The sequence below is a fragment of the Cryptotermes secundus genome, unplaced genomic scaffold (assembly GCF_002891405.2).
Source record: "Cryptotermes secundus unplaced genomic scaffold, Csec_1.0 scaffold1228, whole genome shotgun sequence".
NCBI lineage: Eukaryota > Metazoa > Arthropoda > Insecta > Blattodea > Kalotermitidae > Cryptotermes > Cryptotermes secundus.
In genome coordinates this window covers 489,126-512,871 of record NW_019745102.1, presented here as the reverse complement: position 1 = coordinate 512,871, position 23,746 = coordinate 489,126, and the positions used below count along the sequence as shown (strand labels likewise).

The 23,746-nt window shown below is 45.5% G+C and overlaps 1 protein-coding gene across 2 annotated transcripts in view; it reads right to left on the bottom strand.

The window, feature by feature from the left end:
* LOC111875022 (integrin alpha-PS1) overlaps positions 1-23,746 on the bottom strand; it is a 96,618-nt gene that overhangs the window by 35,362 nt on the left and 37,510 nt on the right. Inside the window, exons 2-3 of one of the 2 annotated variants that reach the window (XM_023871026.2) lie at positions 7,118-7,245; positions 1,817-1,843 (exon numbers count right to left, since the gene is read on the bottom strand). In XM_023871026.2, coding sequence (XP_023726794.1) covers positions 1,817-1,843; positions 7,118-7,245 — 155 coding nt within the window. The remainder of the gene's footprint in view (positions 1-1,816; positions 1,844-7,117; positions 7,246-23,746) is intronic. The other variant, XM_023871027.2, reaches the window with a different exon arrangement.

Sequence of the window (23,746 nt, the reverse complement as noted above, 5' to 3'; positions counted from 1 at the left end):
TGCGAATTTAATTACATCTGTGTAATGTAATAATTTAGTATAGATAAAGGGGTATTATATATAAGATACTTTTTCCAAAATTCTTGTTTTCCTACTTAATTAACATCTGGACAGTCTGGAGTTTACAAACGCACCAACATACATACATACATACATACACTTCTACCTTAAGAAGCTTTATACAGCGCATGTACACGGGGCTTTCCGAGGTAAATCATTAAGAAAAAATCAGCATAAATACAATTTTCGACAGACATAAAAGAATAATAAAACTGAGGGCCACCTAACAGTCAAATGGCTAACTACGGAGCCAAATACAAAACTAATAAGCTTACAGTCCTAAGAAATAAATTCCACTTAAGCCAATCAACAGTTGGCAGGTTTTTGGAACTTCACAAGAAATCCGCAGGCACTGCCATAAAAACTGATTAATCTGGCGTATGAAAAGTTAATATCAACAGAGAAGTAACCAATGCTTTCGACCGCTTAAATTGCTGTCAGATATCCCCTCAAACATATTTCGGTTTATTCGACATGTCTTCTACCATCATTGGACACGTTTAGGCATGACACATAGCATGGGGCACCTGTATGTTTTAAACTCTGGTTACTATATGTACCACCTACTCCGACATTAGAAAGAAACTGCACTTTGCCTACAGAGTGCATTTACAATAAGATAATTTCCTTAAACAAAATTATATGTTGGTCTTTGTAATAGCGGCACAGTGTGCTTTTATGCCTAGGAACTATATTCCTACATTAGTACTTCATGTGTATAAGAATATACATATATTTAGCAATCACCAAGATTATGTTATGACGTTTACATATCATACACACACTTGCCTGGTGGAACTATTTATATGGTGTCCACCACTGTTTCCTGACTTCAAGCCCATACCATACACACAAAACTTGTCCTTTTTTTAATTCTGTGTTACTGTACGAAAGCGCATTATTTTAATCGATACTGAAGGCCAAATATTCTCTTTTGGCCTGGCTGGGATTAAGTTAGATTTGTGTTATGTTCTGGGTTCTAACTAGACAAAACAGGAACCCACAAATTTCGGCTTCAGATTTGAATTTATATACACATTTCCCCAGTATGTACAGGCATTTTTCAATGTTTAACTGTGCAGTAGAAGAATTAAAAAGTATGACCAGTCTAAAGCATTTCATAGTGGTTTGTTGAGAATTGTTTTGAGTGGGGTGGGAGATGCTGTTACCATGGCATGAAATAGCATTCTCCGTTTTCTGGGCCACATGAATGACAGGACACCTACTCCCCATTGCAGAATACTACAAAAGATAACACTGCCCCGGAACTACTAATTACTCAATTATTCACAAACCTCCCCGCTGCACAAAAGTGCAAAGACAAGTTTTCCATCCATAACCCAACAAGGGTAACAATGCATCCTTACAATAATCGCACAGAACAGTCCATCTTCAAGTGATGTTACATTCAACAAGGAATAATGTAGTGTGCAAGAAACATTCAGAATGTATGAAAACGCATAAGTGACGGTGTTAGCTTTCAGTCTTAATCTCTCATACAGTTGCAGGCAAAGGAATATATGTACAATGCTTCAGTGAGCTGACGGCGAACTGCCAATGCATTCCTTCATAGCAAGAGAAGATCCATGCAGGGACATGCACATTTCTGCAATCAAATCAAGGAGGAGGAGGAAGGAAGGGGGAAGCCAAACCAACCTCAGCGGCAAACTGACCAGAGCGACCGACAGGTCTGACCTCTGGTCTGCGAGCGAGCGAACACAACTTTAGGAGGGGTAGTCACTTGACAACCACTTACACGGTTCGTACTGCCCATCTTCAGGATCTGCAAATGCCACGGCCAAAACAAAAAACAAAGAAAACAACACAGTTTCATTACAATAATAACAGAAACTAAAAACCAAAGGATCTTTAAAATAAAACACTGCAGAATGATAAAATAAACAACAGACAGCAGACAGCCAGACACTAATTCACTGGGGAGGCAAGAGCAACCAATGTAATGCGATAGGATATTTCTAAATGGTATACCCAGCAGAACAAAACTTCACCTGTGACAGTGTTATGTACTGAACGGAGCAAAACAGATGTCTCAAACAGCGAGGAACCAAATATGTCAGTAATACAAAAACACACTTGCTTCTCGTCCGCCTGTCACTAAATCTGAAGTTCACATTTCGGTTACTATAGCTGTCTAAATTCTTATTTTATTCTGAGACATGTCTTCGCGTAACACAGTAGACAATCTGAGCTACTTCACATTATTTCTTTACGAAAAAAAAACATTCTGTCTCTGATAATGCCTGCTATTTATTGGGTATACATTTGAAGAAAAATTCCTAAAGATTAAACAACTTAATCCATTTACAACATTCATCACTGTAGATATCACATCATTGTAAGTGCTCACTATAAGATTTATTTTAACAGGGACTGCATTTATCTGGTTTAATTTTATCTTTCAACATATAAAAAGACAGAATATATTAATAGAATGTGACGGTCAAGATGTCCTTTATAACCATTTATTTTTCAAGTTTTAGGCCCTACGTCTTCCGATTTTGACAGGTCAAGGTTGAGCCTCGTCTAACTTCACAGCTGTCTTCTGGCCTCACCTGGTCTCAGAAAATTTTACAAGAAGACAAAAATAATTAAGTTTCCACAGAAATTTCAAGGGAGAACTGCAAGGGAACTGTGACACGTTCGATCCGTATCCGCTTAACTGTGGACATTCTGATTGGTTTTGGGAGGGGGATGGTTAAAAATCTTACGTACATTAAACCAACTCTGTTGGCTCCATCAGCTAATCCCTATCTCTAGACCTCAGATTAGCTCTATCTGATGGACCCAGTGGGCTGGGACAAAGTCCCTTGTACTGCGGCCACTTCTGGCCTATTGTACCAGCCCCAGATGATAGGTGAGGGTGATTGTGGAGCAATTGGTGGAATGAAGATTGGCAGGGGAAACTAAAGTACTCGGAGAACACCTGCCCAGCGCCACTTTGTCCACCACAAATCCCACTTGACCAGACCCGAGATCGAACCCGGGCCGCCGCGGTGGGAAGCCAGCGACTAACCGCTTGAGCTATGGCGCGACCAAGTTCCATACCTTTAACCGATTACAGAAGTACAGTCTGCTTCCGAAATGTTGTTTCCTTAACCAAAACAAGATGATGAAAAATTTCCAAAATTTAAGTCAGTTTAAAAATAGATGTTCACCAGAGACCATTTAGACTTAACTTCCTCAATAAGCACACACAATCTACAGTTTATCTTTACAGAAAAAACTTACTGAGATAACAATAAGAAAACGAATTTCTTCACGTAGTTCACGGATCATCTTCACAGACTTCAGCTGTGTCTCAGACACTCCTGATAAATGTTCTAAATGGATTAGAGCTCTGAATAACGTGCTCTTTCCTAAACGAAATCTATACACAATATTTCATAAACTCTACGCTAAGAGTAACTACTAAACTACAAATGCAAACCACTACATCCTAAAATAAATACATTAATTACAATATCTCAATAAGTCTAATATGAACATAACCTAGACAGAACTACTTTACAGATATGAAACACACGTCAGAACAGCTTATACGATGGATTTACTAGGCATACCAATGATGTTTGTAGAGGTTTTTTGAGAATACCTGAAAAACAAGAAAATAAAACAGCACACAAAATTGAACACAAGACTTGTAAGATGTTCCACCCAAAGCCAAAGAAGGCAAACTTCTTAAACATAAGCACAAATATCATACGTGCCTATGTCAGCTTCATAACCTAAACTTAATTTAATAAAACTCTTCAAAAATATCTCTGGGTGCCATATATATTTATAATAATAGTCTGAAATCCATAAGCTCTATTTCTGATGGGCACGGACATGTTAAGTGAGATCTGGGGTTTGCATTGTACCATGGAGATTACTGTCTTCAGGCCTGTGACACCGTGTAACCTGGCAGAGAGTTGCCAACATCTCAGAGGAAACTGCTGCTTCAGTGGGATGGGAAACTGCTTACTCAAGACTTTCCCGCTTCTCCCTGTTCCATCAACGTGCCACTGGGAAATGTCCCTTCGAAGGGCCAACACTCTCTCATTTGTCTTAGCCCTCCACTCTCTATATCCGTGCCACATTCCAGTCTGCTCATTCTTCTGCTATGAAGATGGACGCAGCAGAATCCTCCAAAACACTTGTTAGTGTATGCCAGACTGCACGGCATCACATCCCAGAACACAGTACACTTCAACACGACACAGAAGTGGGATCACTGGAGCTGTCTGCTGAATTCGGGTTATTGGCTGCCGACAACTTGTATTTACCTGCCTTTGTTGTGACAGTTACTGCGCCTGTGCCCCCTTCGCATTCACCCCGCTAAGCACTACAGCAACAAGGTTTGCATGCCTATCTGGGGACAGCTGAACCCTTCACAAGAGCAATTCTAATATTTACGATCTGAGGATATGTAAAGTACTATCTTTTGCGATATAACGCCGTACAGTCGGCTGAAAGTCAACCGACGTTTCGGAGGAACATCGCATTCTGTCCCAAGGCGCGTCTTCCATTTCCTTCCGGCTTCCTGTGTAATCCGAAATTTCGAACCAGGCGATTTACTCTGCTTTCCACCGGTTTTTCAGGCTGGTATGTTGCCCGGCTTATTCGATCCTGAAGATGGAGGCGATATGTTCCTCCGAAACATCGGTTGACTTCCAAGAGATTATACGGCGTTATACCCCAGAACAGAGTCCTCTTCCATTTTAATATTATTCTCACATTTATAAGCAGTATTCCCAAAACGCATTTTTTTTTTCGTTGAGGTTTAACTAACAAATTAATTCCATGAAGTAGAACCATTTTTAAGAAGCTAGTAGCAGTCACTCAGGTACCCCAGTAATTCCCCAAACGAAAGGTTCACTCCCGCGTTCACAAAAGCCTGCCTTTACAATCGCATTTTAACATTATCATCCTAAATTCGACTAGGTCTTACAAACAGTCTCTTCCAATCTAGCTCTGTTGCCCCCAGTTTTAAATACCAAGGATATGATAAGGTGCTGCCTGATCAGGGCTATAAGACACCTCGAGGGCGATGCTTAGCAGGGTAAACTCGAAGAAACTCTGCGAGAAACCTGGTCCACCACGTACCTCACGTGAAGCCACCCGGATCTGAACCTGTGGCTATATGATTGGAAGCCCATGTCTTACTGCTTGAGCCACGGCACGGCCCCAATTGTGTACATCACCTGTTGTTTTGCTGTTTCATCTCTCCTAGGCACAAAATATTCTTCTCAGCGCCCTGTGCCCCCAATCACCCTCGACATATGCTACTCCCACGAACTGAGGTCAAGCTACACGTCCATCAGCCACTGTCACAAGCAGCGGGAAAAGGAGGCGCCGAAAGTATGCTACGCTGACAACCAATCGCCAGAAGATGGCAAAAGATTTACATCCTTTAAACAGCACGAATATCAAATATTTCCCAGATAGCAGACAATTCCAGATTGCAAACCTTTACATACACATATACCTCGTAATTATGACTGCAAATGTGAAGACATGTACCTCATGCTGGAATATTAATAACACGATCGCTCGCGCTTATCCGTCTCCTGTGCGCATGTTCAAATGTGTAACTACTTACTAATTAAACACAGCATCATCAATATATGCGAGCCGCTAAACTGCTATTCTCTGATGCTATTTGTTCCGACCATTACATGATCAGCCTCAGGTGCTTACATGTATTCATGTTCTACCCCGTAAGGCCATATACCGCCAGTTGTATAGCAATTACAGAGAGAAATGGGGCATTGCTTTAAAATTGCCAACATAATTAAAATTTTGACAAAATCTGTGTTAAAACTTATAAGAACTGGAACCAACATTGTTATTAACAATTATATTAAGCCATGATAGCGCAGTCGGTATAGCGACTGGCTACGGGCTGAACGATCGAGGGGTCGGAGTTCGAGTCCCGATGAGGTCAAGAATTTTCTCTTCTCCACACCGTCCAGAACGGCTCTGAGGTCCACCCAACCTCCTATCCAATGAGTATCGTGGACTCTTTCCCCAGGGGTAAAGCGGCAGGGGCGTGAAGCTGACCACCCACTTCCAGGCAGAGCCGAGGTCACGAAAATGTGTATTTATACATCCACTCCCCCATACGCCTTCATGGCACAGTGCTTAATTAGTTAAGCACAGGAACAGCTTCACCTTTAGCTTTTACAGAATTATACATAGCACGATAATTTTAAAGTAAAATACGTTATTATATAAAAAAAAGGTAAAGCTATCCCTGTAACGCCGTGGAGGCCCACAGGGTTGTGAGCCGTCGAGGCTCCCACATTTTCTAGACAATCGGCTCACAGATGGTGGTGAGGCTGTCAACCTTACGCGCCGACCGCCCTTTACCTCCACGAAGATTCCTGGTACTGATTTCTGTTAGAGGCTGAGTCGACCCCTGGGTCATAGTGCGGCTGAAAGGATTTGATAAATTGAAAAAATCCAATGTCATCGGAACTCGAACCCGCGACCTTCCGGTTTGTAGCACTGTGGCTCGGCCAACTACGCTACCGCGTGCCCCCACTGTATTAAACGTGATGATTCTTAAAACTATCATCAAAACCGATTTTGGATTTGGGGGTGTCACGGCAGTAACTGTGAAGAATGCGATCTTCTGCGTTGTGACGCCGTGCAGAGCGGAGGTTTCCGAATTAGTGGCATTACAACCACAAGTTTGTTTTCTTCAAAATCTATTTCGTTTTCACGATGTAAAACCTCCCATAGCTATTATATAACTGTCTTACATGTCCGTAACAACGATCAGGTGATCAGGACTTAGAACAAGGAGCAAATGAAATTACAGAATCAGGGGCGAAGTGTCTGGATGGTTACAGGCACATACAAATGTTGCAATGCCCTGAAGATGCCCTCCATCAGAATGCCTTCAAAACATGGCACACAGTTTTTGTATTTTGTACAAATTTCCTCTCTCAGTGCCTTTTGAGTAACTTCAAAGAACAATTTTTGGGTACACAGCGAAAACGGCACAGATCTCAAGAGGGCAGATCCCTTGCAGATCCCAACACAAACTTACTTCTCTTCCCATCAGTTACAACCTGTTCACAGTCATTCACGTTCGTTGTTATTGGACATCTGTAGAGGGCCCCAGAATGATTTGTACCAGGCTGCAGGTTCTTGCCCAATGGCGCCCCCACGAGTAACCTGAAACAAGAAATAAACAATGAATTTTGGGGGAAAATATCTTACGGTATCTACTATTCTTTAAATTTCAGCTATTTTTTTTTTAATTCGATTAGTGGGGGGGTGGAGTCCAACAGGTTCCACTCGGCACGGCGGCCATTGATTGGCCTATTGTAGCCTGCCCCGGGTAATTATGATGATGCAGAATTTGGTGGACTGAAGATTGGCAGGGGAAACCAAAGTATTCGGAGAAAACTCGCCTAGCGCCACTGTGTCCACTAGAAATCCCACTTGACCAGACCCGGGATGGAACCCGGGCCGCCGCGGTGGGAAGCCAGCGACTAACCGCTTGAGCTATGGCGCGGCCTGATGCAGTCCTTGATTCACCTCTCCTGTTGTGTGTGTATGACAATCATTCTGTTTGAAGGGGCAGCACTTCGTGACCAGCGCAGGGTGTGTCTGTGTAGCTGGTAGGTCAGAAGTCATGAACGAAGCTTAAAGGAGATGTGTCATGTAGTTCTGTAACTGTTCTGCCCTTCCTTGTCTACTGTGTAGCCTTTTACTGCACTCCAAAAATATGTATACATTTCTTGTTTCCTTATGCCTGCTACACACACACAAAATTTCAGCGACTTAGATTTGGCGTTTTATTTTGCATTTTATGCTTCGTTGCTGGTGTATGATTTTTTGAACACGACCACGTATGCCTTTGTGGTGTCTTAGGTTCTGAACAATTTATTTTAATGTCTCACATTTTGTGCTGTTTTTGTTATTATTAATTTCTTGAATCTCTCGGCTTTGTAATGTTTTATTTTTGAATTTATCAGGTCTGTGCCGTTCTTGAGATTGACTTTAGATTCTCTGGTACTTAAATTTGTTTTCCTTTTACATTTTACGTTTTATTGTGATTTATCCTTCATTTCTTTCCATTCTCTTTTTTTCTTTTTATTATTTCATGACACTTTTCGTTATTTCCCCCCCCCCATTTTTATTCGCTGGATGTTTTCCTATTTTGACATCTGTTTTTTGTTTCTTTTTACTTTCATGTTTTTCTTTACCTTCTCCCATATTTTTAAATATCTTTTACATGGCACATTTTTATGTTATTTTGCTGTATTCAGTCTTTTAGACATTTTGCGGTTTTTGCATTTTCATTTTTTATGACTATTTTCTTTTCCTTTTTATGGCCTTGTTTTGGTTTATTCTCTGTGTATCTGAAATTGAAGATTGCTGTCGTCTGGAATGTAACACCGTGTAGTCTGGTAGATGATTGCCTTGGCTTTCGATTAAAGTAATCGGCGCAGACAGCAGCACTGTGCGACACTTGAGCTTCTCATGTCGATAACTTTGAAGATTATTTGTTTCTCTGGGTTACGCCGTGTTGTCTCATACATTCTTGCCGATTTCACCGCTGAGATCCTATCTCACATAGCTGAAATTTGGCCGCGCCACAGCTCAAACGGTTAGTCCCTGGCTTCTCACCGCGGCGGCCTGGGTCTGATCCCAGGTCTAGTCAAGTGGGATTTGTGGTGGACAGAGTGGCGCTGGGGCAGGTTTTCTCCGAGTATTTCGGTTTCCCCTGCCAATCTTCATTCCACCAATTGCTCCACGATCACCCTCACCATCATCTGGGGCTGGTACAATAGGTCAGAAGTGGCCGCAGTACAAGGGACTTAGTTCCAGCCCACTAGCAACACAAAAAAGGACTGCAGTAACAGACCACATAAGTATTCAATTACCTTACAAAAATTACAAGTTACATTTGGATTAACTGATGAAGAAGGGACACGTGGTAGTGTCGCTGGTTGAGGCACTATGCTACAACTCGGACGGTCGTGGGTTCAATTCTAATCATTGGCTTTTTCAACTAACCTAATTCTTCCAGCCGTACTATGACCCTGGGATCGACTCAATGTCTAACAGAAATGAGAACCAGGAATCTTCGGCGCGTAAATCTGACCTCACCGTCATCTGTGAGTCGACTGTCTAGAAAATGTGGGAGCCTCGACGTCTCACAACCTTATGGTTCTCCACGGCTACCATTGAGCTTCTCACCGTTAAAACAAAAAACTATCAAATACGTCTATATTTACTTACTAGAACTGAACTGGTGTCTCTTCATTTGTTATATAAGCTTTCACATTACTTACTTCCCCTGCTTTCTGCCGAATTCTCTTCCAGCCATATATCTTATCGAACGATACCTCGACGCTGACGTTTAACGCCATCTCCCACTAATAACAGGCACAAATATTAAACCCGAAACGGTCTCCTTTATACTACACTTCGCATATCCACATCAAAATAATGTCAGTGCTCACTGAGTAGACACGATGCACAGAAACAAAAGATTTCTCCCCCGTTCATCACCCGCTAGACAACTGGTTGCTATGGAAACCTGAAATTGCGCAATTTCATAGCATCTTACCATTACATTGCCTTTCGCCTTCTCTTCCACGCAGTATATATACTTGTATATGCAAACGCACAGTGACAGCGAAACAAAAATGATCTCGCGATGTATAAAGATTTACACGCTTAGAGCACCCCCCCCCCCTTAATAAGAAAGAGCAGTGGGCCTCGCTAGTGCCTGAGCGGATTTTATTCATATTCGGCATTCCTGAGTATATCCGTCAAGTGATTGTGAACATCCCAGCTCTACAGACAGGGGCCATTCATAAGAGCCCCAAAACACAAAACGGCGACTTTCTGGAAGACGATTCAAATAATTCTAAAGAGAGTTCGGTAACTTATGAAGACTGCACTGGCGGTATCTTCAGGAACATTACGGTACGCCCACTAGGGGTCCCACACGGAAGTCCAGTGCGTCCAAACCGGCTTTACTAGTCGAGCGGATGTAATTGCTCTTCGGCATTAGGCAAGAATCCATTTCGTTCCCACGGTAGCGTAGTCATGTCAGTCGTATGTGCAACGTCCAGGAGCTGGGGTAGCGACTGGCTACGGGCTGGACGACCAAGGGGTCGGAGTTCGATTCCCGGTAGAGGCAAGCATTTTTTCTTCTCCAAGTCGTCGAGGCCGGCTCTGGGGTCCATCCAACCTCCTATACAATGAGTACTGGGGGTAAAGCAGCGGGGGCGTGAAGCTGACCACTCACCTGCAGCTAGTACAGAGGTCAAAATGTGGATCTATACATCCACTTCTCCCATACGTCTTCGTGATGTAATTAGTTAAGCACAACGACAACTTTTACGTACAATGTTTTCGCAAACATTTCTACACATGTCACGATGGGGTTTGCATTAGTGAATTGGATCTATTGACCACTTATATACACCATGAGGAACTACAAGTAATTACAGCACTATCGCTAATCTCCACAATTCACTATAAGCTAAGTCTTCTCCAGCCTGCAGTGCCTTCAACAGCTGTTTCCTGGTAACGGATGCTAACGGTGGAGATTCTTCAGCTTCCCCACTCAAGTCCTTCCTTCAAGATTCTAGTACCTAACTGCCTGCTTCAGTTCTCTTCTTTGTAACTCCGCGGCGCGGACCGCGTAGGCACAACCCCGTTCCCACGCTGCATGCGTAACCGTTGCCCAGAAACCACCCATCTCACAATCACTGTATAGTAACGGCTGTTGTCTCTTTGCCTAGCAACGGGTTTATCTACCCGAAACCGAGAGTCGCTCACACTGTACAGCAACAGCGAACCGGAAACTGTACGGAACGAAGCGGCCATGCTCTAACTTACGGGACTGTCCCACGCGCTGCCTGCCGGGAATGACGAGAAACGCGAAAACTTAAGTCACAACAGTAAGAGTCACGACCGGGTTTCGAAGTTGGCATATCCCGAATACAAGCTCAGTAATTTTTAGCCTATTTTCCTTATTAAAAAAATAAAACGAGGTTTATGATATCACCTTGCTGTCTGTCCGTCTGTATCTATATTCCCCTCTAATTTTTGTTAGGAGGCTTATGAAATCACCTTGCTCTCTGTGTATCCTTCCCTAATTTTTTTGTTTTCCATGCGATTCGTGTCGTATCAAAGAAAAGCCGGCGATTAGATCTTCCCAGAATTTCTTGTTATTAGTACATGCAAACTGCTTTATAACAAATGTCCATTTCTCAAGACGCGAGTCGAGTTCAAATTCGGGAAGAAATGACGGCAGGGCTACAGAACTCTTACTCTAACGTTACCTTTTTAACTTAGTGGGGAGTGGCAGCTGCTCCTGATGGCCAGAAAATTGGATAAATTGATTCTGATCTCTCCAGCCGTTCCACAGCCACGCCCTTGCTTCGAGAAGATTTCAATAACGCAAATGCTTCCTCCCACCTTATTCACAAGCACTGCCTCCTTTATCATTCAAACGGCAATGAGTACACCTGGAAGACTCTGTAAGACATACGAGAAACCACCGAACCAATATATAGCACAGTCGGTATAGCAACAGGCTACGGGATTAACGACCGGGATTCGATTCCCTGCAAGAGAAAGATATCTTTCTCTTCACGGCGTCCAGACCGGCAATGGGGCCCACCCGGCCTCCTATCCAGTGCGGCCGGGGCGTAAATCTGACCACTCAACCCCGCCTAGTGCTGAGGTCAAGAACAGTGGAGTTATACCTCCACTCCCACACGTCTACATGGCGTGGTGCCTAATTGAGCACACGGTTGACCTTACCTCTACTTACAGGCATCCTACCAACCGACGCTACAGAGCGGACATGGCATGCGAAGGTAAATTAGTTGATCCCAAAAACCTGTGCGTTCAATCCACGGCTTTTGTGGCTCCTGGATTCTGAAAATTATCGTAAGCGACTCCCATCTTCAAGTTTGGCCACCCCTGTTATATAAGAATTTGGGGGGGGGGCGTGAGTCATATGCCACAAACCAATACCACAGGACGGGATCTTTCTGGTTTCTGGATCTGACGTCATTTTCGTCGAAGTTGAAAACATAACGTTGAGTGAATCAGACCTTTCCTGTGATTTCGCAGAGACATCGAAACTGTTTGAAGTTCGGAGACGGTTTCGGGTACGGCGTCAGAACCCTGAAGACTGTCTCTACATGCATTTGGTACTGCGAGCTCCGTAGCGGAGACACAAGAAATTCGACGAAATGTATCATCTTCCGCGCTGCATCGCCGTGTAGTTCGGAGAGAGCCCGACGTTTCGGAGGAACGTATCGCCTCTATCTTCAGTGTCGTAAGACACGCAAGGAACATGCAAAATCAGGCGGTAATCGGTACAGTTTCTGCTTTCGTTTGACCCTGAAGATGGAGACGATACGTTCCTCCGAAACGTCGGGCTCTCTCCGAACTACATGGCGCTGAAGTACAGACCATATTCTAGTCACTGTTATGAGAACATCAAATCCAATGTGAAATTCAGTGTTTTGATTCGGAATCGAAGCGCCACAAATACTCCCCCCCCGAAAGGAATTTTTACTGGGAGCTACTGTGGCTCACGTGTCGTGATGTAATTTGGGATATTAACACCGCAGTTGCATGGCTGGGCTGAGAACGAACATGAGTCGAGATCTGAACCAGAGACCACCAAAATCAGCACTCGACACTGCGCAAACTAAAAGACCGTATCTCATAATAAAAAAGTAAATCTATCCATGAAAAACGCCTTGGAAGCCAATAGGATTGTGAGACGTCGAGGCTCCCACATTTTCTACCACAGGCATGTCCAACTTCAAACAGGTTGTGATCGACTTTTTAGTGTCAAAACTGCCAGTGATCTATACCACCCCCTCCTATCGTCGTACTTCGCTTTAAGCAAAAATATTGGTAAAAATAACACGACACATGATGTTTGTTGTAAAAGCAACATACACTGAAAGTACCGACTACTTCAATACGTGGTTTCCCTTCAAACTCTGAATATAATCATATCATATTACAAGTGAATTTACATGGTTTTCACATATAATTTCCTTATAGGCCTATGAGATCGACCAAAAATCGTCCCGCGATCGACGCGTTGGACATGCCTGCTATAGAGTCACCACACAGATGGCGGTGAGGTTGTCAGCCCTACGCGCCGGCCGCTCTTTACCTCCAGAAAGATTCCTGGTACTAATTTCTATAATAGGCTGAGTCGAACCCAGAGCCACAGTGAGGCTGAAAGGCTTAGGTCAGCTGAAAAATCCAATGACCCCACCGGAAATCGAACCCGCGACCTTCCCTCTTGTAACATAGTGCCTCAAATAATAATAATTCAATTCAGTTCAATTCTTTATTGTTTCTGTGCCAAGTCAACAGCTACAAATCCAACAATAATAATAATAATAATAATAATAATAATCGGCCGTATCTCGCGTAATACGTATTCAAATCACGTGGCACACATTCTTTCATGGCCTGTTATCTCCTGTGTGTCTTTCCTAAGAGCTTACAGATATGAAAGTTGTGTGTACAAGTGGGGCATGCAGGATTGCCCAAGTTCCAGGGTCTCATACAGTGTTGTCATATTCATAATTATCTTCACGCTGAGTAATCGCATTACGGCGCCTTGTGACGCAGCAAGATCGCTGACATGAACTGCGTGATGATGTGGGCTCCTGCCAAGCACGTTTAAAGCTGACGGCACCTTTCCTTCCCTAGCTGTACACTGAAGCGTCTGACACAGCAGAACCCCGATATAACGCGGGTGGCGGAGGAAAATCTAGCATTTGAAATTCTCACAGCAGTGGTCAAGAGTTCTGTCTTCTGGCATATAACGCTGTGAAGTACGTCCAACGTCACCCTGAGTTTCGGAAGAACATGTCGCCTCCATCTACAGGGCTGAAGTGTAAGCCTGCATGAAGCATGCAGCAAGACATTTGTTTAATTCTGGAATCCCCATTATTGTATTGTGGCGTGTAGAGCCGTTGCTATGCAACGACCGCGCGGTAAACAAATACGTATATCAGCCGTTTCTATGCAACGGCTCGGTAAACGCGTTCTCACGGCAACGGATACGCATGCAACAATATAGGTACTGTTGGAAAATGTACGTACATTTCAGACTTACGTTTCATAGAAATCTGTACCACATGAAACACATGTAATTCTATTGAGGGTCACCATTAAGGCTGCGGAACAGCGAAGGCCTACTGGGATTACTTGCCCAACCAAACCCCCTGCTTCTATGGAGCAGGAAAGTCTACTGTACACTACTAGATAGGTCAAAAAAGGTAAAACTATCCCTGTAACAGGCCGTGGAGGCCCACAGGGTTGTGAGACGTCGAGGCTCCCACGTTTTCTAGATAATCGGCTCACAGATGGCGGTAAGGTTGTCAGCCTTACACGCCAGCCACCCTTTACTACCAAGAATATTCCTGGTAGTCATTTCTGTTAGAGGCTGAGTCGACCCCAGGGCCATAGTGCGGCTGGAGGGATTAGGTACACCGAATTGGTTTATTATTCTAGAAGACGGCGCACGTCATGCGGCCTGACTCAGTGGCAGTGCCAGAGGACAACCCAGATCATTTTATCAACGAATCAGAGAAAGCGGTCCTGAGGCACTTGCGATAACGTTTCTCGACAGCGCGGTAGGAAACCGGGAAGAGTGCCGAGGAGAATGGTCAGCTTCATGCTCCTACCACCTTAACCACGGGGCGAGAGCCGGTACCCACTGGACAGGAGGTAGGGTGAGTCCCAAAGCTGGCTGGACACTGTGGAGAACAACAAAATCCCTTGGCCCTACCGGGAATCGAATTATGATTCCTGGGTTCTGCACCACGCAGCCTAGACACTATTCCGACTGCGCTATCACGGCTCTTCCCTTCCACCACGCCTAACGCGGACACAAATGAATTAGGGGCAGATGGGGCTCCGCCCAGTGAGACCCCAAACTTTGCCTGCGTCATGCTGCTGTCTGTTGTCACGCTCCGAGATCCCTTAGCCAACGGGAGCGCGCCAGATGGTGGCTACGCTCAATTACAAGTGAAGCAATTACTGCGTGGCGGGAATGGCTTCGTTAGGTCCGCGCGCAAATAAAATGGGAAATTGCCGTCCATTGAAGCAGACACAGTGCAACAACTCCGCCTGCTGTCACTTCCCTCCCTCCGCTGTTCTTCCTTAAACGCAATTACCGTATTTACGCGTGTATAGGCCGCAGCACAATTTTCAGACAGAAATTATAGAAAAAATAATTTTCTTGGAATATTATTTCAGGAGTATTATACCCTGTATTACTAATTATGAATATAATTTTTTTAAATGAAGTGTGATTTCGAATATAAGCCGCACCCCAGTTTTCCTCTTGAATTTTTGGCAAAAAATGTGCGGCCTATATACATGCGCTCGTCTGTCTCACGGGGAAAATGCCTAACGCCAATAGACCACGACCACTTCTTTCCTAATCATTTCCAATTCATAACAATCATCCTCACCTTCGATACCACATCGTCTGATACACTGAAAGAGTTACAGAACATAACGCACCAAAGGACGGACTGCACTGTTATCGTTGTCCCGGTTTAGAGGTGTGACTACAGACGGGGTTTGGTAATTCAATTTATCAACCACTTAACCACACGACTTGGAGCTACAATTACAGCGCCATCGCCAATCTCCACACTTTATAAATCACTTCACGCTAAGTCTTCTCCAGCCTTCTACTCAACATTTCCTGGTAACGGTTTCTAACACTGGTTATTCCCCTGCTTCCGTGATCAAGTCCCTACAGAATTGACTGCAAATTATCAACTGACTTGGCTGCCCTAATTCTCTTTTCCATTACTCATCGGCGCGGACCGCGTAGACAACGACCTGTTGCATGCGTAACCGTTGCCGCAGGAACGTGTTTGCCGAGTTGTTGCCCAGAAACGGTTCTGATATAACCGCCCACCTAACGATTGTTGCATAACACCGGTTATACATTCAATTTTTTTTCCTTGGCACTACAGCCCCAGTGGGCCTAGGCCTACCTCCATGAACTTCTCCGTTCACTTCGGTTTTTCTAATCTTACACATTCTGTAGGACTCCTTGTGTGGTTGATCAGCTCGTCGCAAGGCCTCTACCTGTACACAAACACAGAAAAACGCACGCAGACAAACTAAACATCCATGCCCTTAGTGGGATTTGAACCTACGATCCCGGTTTCCAAGCGAGCGAAGACAGTACATGCCTTAGACCGCTCGGCTACCGTGACCGGCATACATGCAAATTATTAATTATATTTTACACGGTATTGCCTTAATTAGGGGTACGCAGTAGCGTAATTGGATGAGGCACCATGCTACAGTCAGGAAGGTCGCGGGTTCGATTCCAGATGTCAGTGGATTTTTTTTTTCAATTTACCTAATCCTTCCAGCCGCACTATGGACCTGGGGTCGACTCAGCCTCTAACAGAATTAGTACCATGAATCTTCTTTGGGGGTAAAGGGCGGCCGGCGCGTAGGACTGACAACTTCACCGCCATCTGTGAGCCGACTGTCTATATAATATGGGTCCAATGACGTCTCACAACCCTATGGGCCTCCATGGCCTGCTACAGTGATAGCTTTACCTTATATTCTTAATTAATAAAATATTAATAGCATTCAAGACGATTATGTATTTTCTTCCTCGCTGCATAATGGATGCCGAGTTTGTAGTAATGAAATTGTTATTACTGTCCAGATGATGCGAGTTGCCTGTTTCTCTCTTCTGTTTGTGCGCGGCTGTTGTGTTTCTTTGGCGCGTGCTTACTGTAAACTTGCCTCTGGTTTGTCGAGTAAGCATGTAAATACGTGAAGAACTCAACTGGACTGAACTGTGTGTTCATGCCTGTCCGGCCTCGGAGGAGATCACACGCGACGGACAAGCCGTGAGCCACTCTGCGCTCACAGTCTCCTTCATTGCCTAACAACTGGTACAGTTCGGTACGCGATGCAAGTGGCTGAATTCCGGTAGCATTCTTCCGCAACTGCAATCACGGAACGAGCTTACTGTGCGCCTGTCAGAGCCGCTTGACCACCTACAACACCGCGACGTTAGAGCGGTTGCCGCACGAGCGCGGCGAAAGGTGACACTTGTTGCGAAATGTTAAAAAGTTAGTTAAAGCTATCCCTGCAACAGGCCGTGAAGGCCCATAGGGTTGTGAGACGTCGAGGCTCCCACATTGTGTCTACACAGTAGGCTCACAGATGTCTGTAAGGCTCTCAGCCTTACGCGCTGGCCGGCCTTTGCTCCCAAGAAGATTCCTCGTACTACTCTAATTTCTGTTTTAGGTTGAGTCGACCCCAGGGCCATAGTGCGGCTGGAAGGATTAGGTCAATTGAAAAATCCAATGACCCCATCGGGATTCGAAACCGCGACCTTCCGGCTTATAGCATAGTGCCTGAACCAACTACGCTACCGCGTGCCCCCCTTGTTGCGAAATGTGCACTCACAACTCGATTATCTAAAAACATTTCTGTAGAGGTATGCAGATACTGGTTAGCTCAGGGTCCAGATCCTCTTCCCCTTCCATACCGGTCCCGTATTACCTCTCCTTACATTCGTACCAGTCCGTCCTCCCTCTCCCTAAATTCGTACGGGTCCCATCCCCCTTTCCCTATATCCGTACCGGTCACGGCCCTCTCCTTACATCCGTACCGGTTCCGTCCTCCCTCTCCCTATGTCTGTACCGGCCACATCCTCTCTCCCCCTCCCTATATTCGCACCGGTTCCGTCCTCCCTCTCCCTATGTCTGTACCGGCCACATCCTCTCTCCCCCTCCCTATATTCGCACCGGTTCCGTCCTCCCTCTCCCTATGTCTGTACCGGCCACATCCTCTCTCCCCCTCCCTATATTCGCACCGGTTCCGTCCTCCCTCTCCTTATGTCTGTACCGGCCACATCCTCTCTCCCCTCCCTATATTCGCACCGTGCCCGTCCTTCCTCTCCCTCTGTCTGTACCGGCCACATCCTCTCCCTCCCTATATTCGCACCGTGCCCGTCCTACCTCTCCCTGTCTATATGCGTGCCGGTCTGCTTACTCTTCTAGTAAAGCGAACATATCTTCACAATCAGCACACTCGCACATCGAGACTCAAGGAAAACGAGGTGGGTCAGGATCCGCTTCCCCTCAAGGTGTTCTGTTGCGGCGTGGACAGGAATGCACCACCTGGCGGCATGGCTCGGCTCACACTTTACTTGCGCGTCCTCGGCCGTGCCATAGCTCGACGGTTCTGGCTTCTGCCCGCGATGGCACGGGTTCAGTCTCAGATCGGTCCATATGGAATTTATGGTGGTCAAAGTGACACTGCGGCACATTTATTTCCAAGCACTGGCCTTCCCCTGCCAATTATGATTTCGCCAATGTTACACAGGGAGCCGGGATAGCTCAATCGGCACAACGACTACGCTGGAAAACAGAGGAACTGGGGTTCAATTGCCGGCGTGAGCGTCGGTTGAATGTACATGGTGAGGTCCGCGCCCCTGGCTGTTTTGTTTCCGGGGAAAGAGGTCTGTGTTGACTGGGCAGGAAGCTGAATGGGATCGCTATGGGGAACGAGAAAAATCTCTGCCCGTGTCGGAAATAAAAATAGTCACGCGTATGAGTGTGACTCTGTTGCCGTTTACTGGTCGTTGCCTAGTAACGGCCTTCTACTTAAGTTCCGCAGTCCTTACGTAGCAACGGGTCTACATGGCATAGTACGACTCCCCGGTCGTCTAGCCCGTCGTCTGATCACTATACTGAGATGGATAAATAAACAAACAAATATATAAATAACCCAGGAATGGTTAGTCAAACCGGAAGGGAAAAGTACACTGAAGTATGTATGATCCCTGGTGGAAGGAGAATATTAAAAACTGTTTATCAAAGATGTGTTCTGCAGGAGATATCACAGCCGATTCTAGACCACATCAAACGGCGAGCGGTTGCAAACAAGATCATTAAGAGAGCATCATGTCCAGCCATGTGCCGCCATGTAGTCTGGTATCAGTTCACCGACGTTTAAGAGGAAGGTATTTCCTCTATTTTCAGGGTAAACGTACACCACTCAAGTATGACGCAGTTACTCTTCCATCAGACTACACGAGTGTCACATGCTATCCATACCAGCACCATAACTTAAAATCACAACAGGTCGGGTAAACTGCTGCTGGTCCTCGCCAGCACAGAGTCCCGTGCGACTCTGGCAGTCGTGACTGCGATCTCTCAGAGGTTGTGGGCAATCAAGTTCGACTGTTTGCAGAACACACTGTATTCCCCCCCCCCTCCCCCCGATAGGCTTACTAACCGCCAGGCGCGCTCTAAAGGGCCTGACACGAGCCAGATGATCCCACCCACATGCTCTGGTAATGAACCCGGGGGTGGATATGGGGCTGAAGGCAACCACTTGACACGAGCCATACACAGTGCTCGCCCAGGGGTGTACACGGTTCTACCAACTGATGACTTCTGTGCCAAATAGGACGCGGCTCACAAAGCGGGTTGACATATCAGCAACGCTCTGGACTCGTGGTCGGCGCTCGGTTCGAACCTCTCTACGACAGGATTTCCGTGGGTTTCCGCAGTAACTCCAGACAAGTTACAGGTACATTCTCTAGATACTGAGTACGTAGTAAAACAATCCCCAGGAAGAGGTGCAACCCCATTTTACAATAAGCGTATGGGGAAATGGTGGCAGGCTGGAGAAAACGGCGTAGTGAGCATGTTCATGACTTCTACTCTCCGCCAAATACAGTCAGAATGGTCAAATCAAGGAGTATGAGATGGACAGGTCATGCAGCATGAATGGCCGTGAAGCGAACTGCGTATAGGATTTTGGTGGGAAATCCAAAAGGAAAGAGAACCCTAGGAAGACCTAGACGTAGGTGGGAAGATAATATTAAAACGGATCTTAGAGAAACAGGATGGGGTAGTATGGACTGGGTTGATCTGACTCAGGAGAGGGGCTAGTGGAGGGCTCCTGTTAATACGGTAATGAACCGTCAGGTTCAATAAAATATAATTGAGACCTTCTTGAGAAACCGCCAGTCAGGAAGATTCTCAAGAATTAGCCTCCATGGAGTTAGTTATGGAGAAAATGATATATACCGTATGTATGTATGTATGTATATACGAGTACATAAGAAATTCAGGAAGCACGATGTAAGTATGGAGGCTTTTGTGTGGCGTATGTGGAAGGATAATATTAAAATTGATCGTAGGTAGAGAGGGTTAGTAGATGTGTAGTGGGTTGCTCATGAACTAACTGGAAACCCCACTGACCCTGTAAAGCACGCAGGTCATCCCAATATCAAGCAAAGCGTCAGTTTCTACCTCACGGAAGACACGTGTGTACTTCATCTCCATTACAAAGGCCAACCGGTTAATCACACGACACCCATTGCTGCACTGTGTGGGTAGAATGCAGAGATTTCAGGCGGTGCATATAGCAACCTCGCTTGCTTACTCCTTGACTGTCAGGCCTCCTTCACAACAAATGCCCATTCCGATCTTGAAGACGAGAACTGTGGAACCCTCTGCCGCCAGATACTGACATGTGACATTCACTACATGATTATCAGAACTGGCGTCTTTTGGGACACGATGCGGTGCATTTCTCGTGGTACCCATAACGACGCTTCCAGTATCGAGACGATATAGCGTCGGCTGGTGGGGCGACTTCAATGCAATCGGCCATGACTTAGATAAGACACTGTCCCAGCATTTACTATTACAACCGTCACGGTAGCGTAGTTGGTTGAAGGACTATGCTACAATCCGGAAGGTCGCGGGTTCGATTCCTGATGACGTAATTGGATTTTTTTTAATTTACATAATCCTTCCTGTCGCACTATGACCCTGGGCTAGATCCAACCTCTAATAGAAATGAGTACTAGGAATCTTCCTGGGGGATAAAGGGCGGCCGGCGCGTAAGGCTGACAACCTTACCGGCATCTATGAGCCGATGGTCTAGATCATGTGGGAACCTCAACATCTCACAAACCTATGGGCCTCCACGGCCTGGTACAGGGATAGCTTTACATAATACAACGAATTCGTAAGAAATACCCAATGTAACTGCATTAGCATTCCTTTTTTATGTAAGTTTGCTACATGTTTCGATCCAGCTGGATCATCATCAGGCAATTTTTAATGAAAACGTGTAGCAAATATACATCATAAAACGAAGGATAATACAATGAAAGGTAAAGCTGTCCCTGTGCTTAATTAATTAAGCACTACGCCATGGAGGCGTAAGGAGAAAAGGATGTATAGATCCACGTTTTATTGCCCTCGGCAATAGTTGTGAGTGGTCAGCTTCACGCCCCGGCCGCTTTACCCCCTGGGACACATCTCTCGGTACCTTTTGTATAGAAGGCCGCGTGGGCCCCATAACCGGTCTGGAAGACATGAACAGAAAATTCTTGGCCCTACCGGGGTTCGAAACCCGACCCCCGGCTACACCGGAGTGAAACAATGAAAAGCCTCAGATAGCTGACGATCCGGCCAAGATTCGAATAGAGCACCTCCCGAATGGAAGTCTAGAGCGTCACCTCTAGACCAACCTGCTCGATGTGACGCCGTATAGTCTGATAGCTAGGTATCAACTTCACCATGGGTACGTTCCTCCGAAACGTCACGATGTATCTACCAAACAACATCCTGTCTCATCCCAAGAGCCCATGATCTCAACTAGAACGTTCTTTGTGAAGTGGAGACTCAGAGAGGAGGAAATCCTTGGCCGTCCCTGGCAATACGGACCACTTTACTCCTGCCTTCGCCCCACGTGCTCTCCTGTCTATCAGTCAGGGCTGCAAGGGTGGAGTGGCTATTAAACTCCTTAAGGATTGAAGAGAATCCAATCCAGATGGGAAGATTACCTTTGCAGAATAAACGGCACATGCTATCCAATATACTGTCACGTGTACGGGTGTCACTACAGACGGGGTATGGACTGGTGAACGGATATACTGACTACGTACACACACCACTTGTGAACTACATATATTTACAGCTCCATCCTTAATTTCCACCTTTTACAAATCATCCCAGAACCCGCGAAGTCTTTTTCCAACCTGCTGTGTCTTCACTAGCCGTTCCCTGGCAACGGATTCTAAGAGCGGAGAGTCTTCAGCTTCACGCGCTTAGGTACTATCTTCACAGCCTCCCGAACATATCTCAACTCTCAACTGGCAACTCACAGGCTGGTGGCCATTCCACACCAACCTCCTAGTCTTCTGTTCACTGAACTGGGTTGCCCCAATTGTAAAGATAACTCCTCTACATGGATCACACAGAAAACACCCCCGTCTCCATTGTTACAGTCCAACTGTTGCAGCTGTCTAACAACGGATTGCATAGCACCGTTTCCAACAGTAACTCTATTGTTGGAAGGGCCGCGCCATAGCTCAAGCGGTTAGTCGCTGGCTTCCCACCTCGGCGGCCCGGGTTCGATCCCGGGTCTGGTCAAGTGGGATTTGTGGTGGACAAAGTGGCGCTGGGGCAGGTTTTCTCCGAGTACTTCGGTTTTCCTTGCCAATCTTCATTCCACCAATTGATCCACAATCACCCTCACCTATCATCTGGGGCTGGTAGAGTAGGCCAGAAGTGACCGCAGTACAAGGGACTTAGTCCCACTCCATTAGCAATAAAAAAATTAAGATACTTTATTGTTGTAGAGGCGTGTTTATCGCGCTGTTGCATAGCAACGACTGTTGTCTTGTTGTTTGTTTAGACGTCACTCCCTAGCAACGGGTCTATACGCCAAAATACATAGAAATTAAACTCTCCTATCTGTATTCTGTTGAACAGAGAAGTAATTTGCTGCCGGTCCTCGTCAGCACGGTCATTCTTGATTTAGGGCGCCGTCGGGACCCATGACCATAATTTTGTTCGCACTAAGACCACTCATTTGTTTTGAAATTGGGACTCCCCTTCGACGAGGGGAGGGGTTGGTCTTTCTGAGTTGCAACGTAGTTCAGCCCAAATGTACCCGCACTCATCCCTGTGGTCCACATACCGCAAGATGGCTGCAATGCAGCAGCAGTGATATTCTGTCAGTCCGTAAGGTAAACTGCTGCTGGCTCTCGCCAACATGCAAGACAGTCGAGACTGTCGCAGCAATATGGGAGTGTTGCTCTACAGTTTTCGGACGCAATTCGAATCCAAATTTCCAAATTTCTGATGAGATGAATAAACTGTAACGTCTTCTGATCATTAAGATTACAATATTCTGATAAAGGAACATTTTATTTAATTGCGTACAAGCTTTCATTTCTTCTTAATTCTACGCTCAAATATTGTTCAGAAAGTTTTCCTTTTGAGAAAGATTTGGTTTACGTATTGTCTCCTTTAGGAGCAGCATAAGAAGTTCACATATGTCAAAGGCTTAGAGGAAATTTACGATATACGCTTCAAATCCCCTTCCACATAAAGGTAGAAAACCTAAAGCTATCCCTGTAACAGGCCGTGGAGGCCCATAGGGCTGTGAGACGTCGAGGCTCCCACAATTTCTAGATAATCGCCTCACAGATTGCGGTGAGGCTGCCTTACGCGCCGGCCGCCCTTTACCCCAGAAAGATTCCTGGCACTAATTTATGTTAAAGGATGAGTCGAACCCAAGACCATAGTGCGGTTGGAAGGATTAGGTCAATTGAAAAATTAAGTTA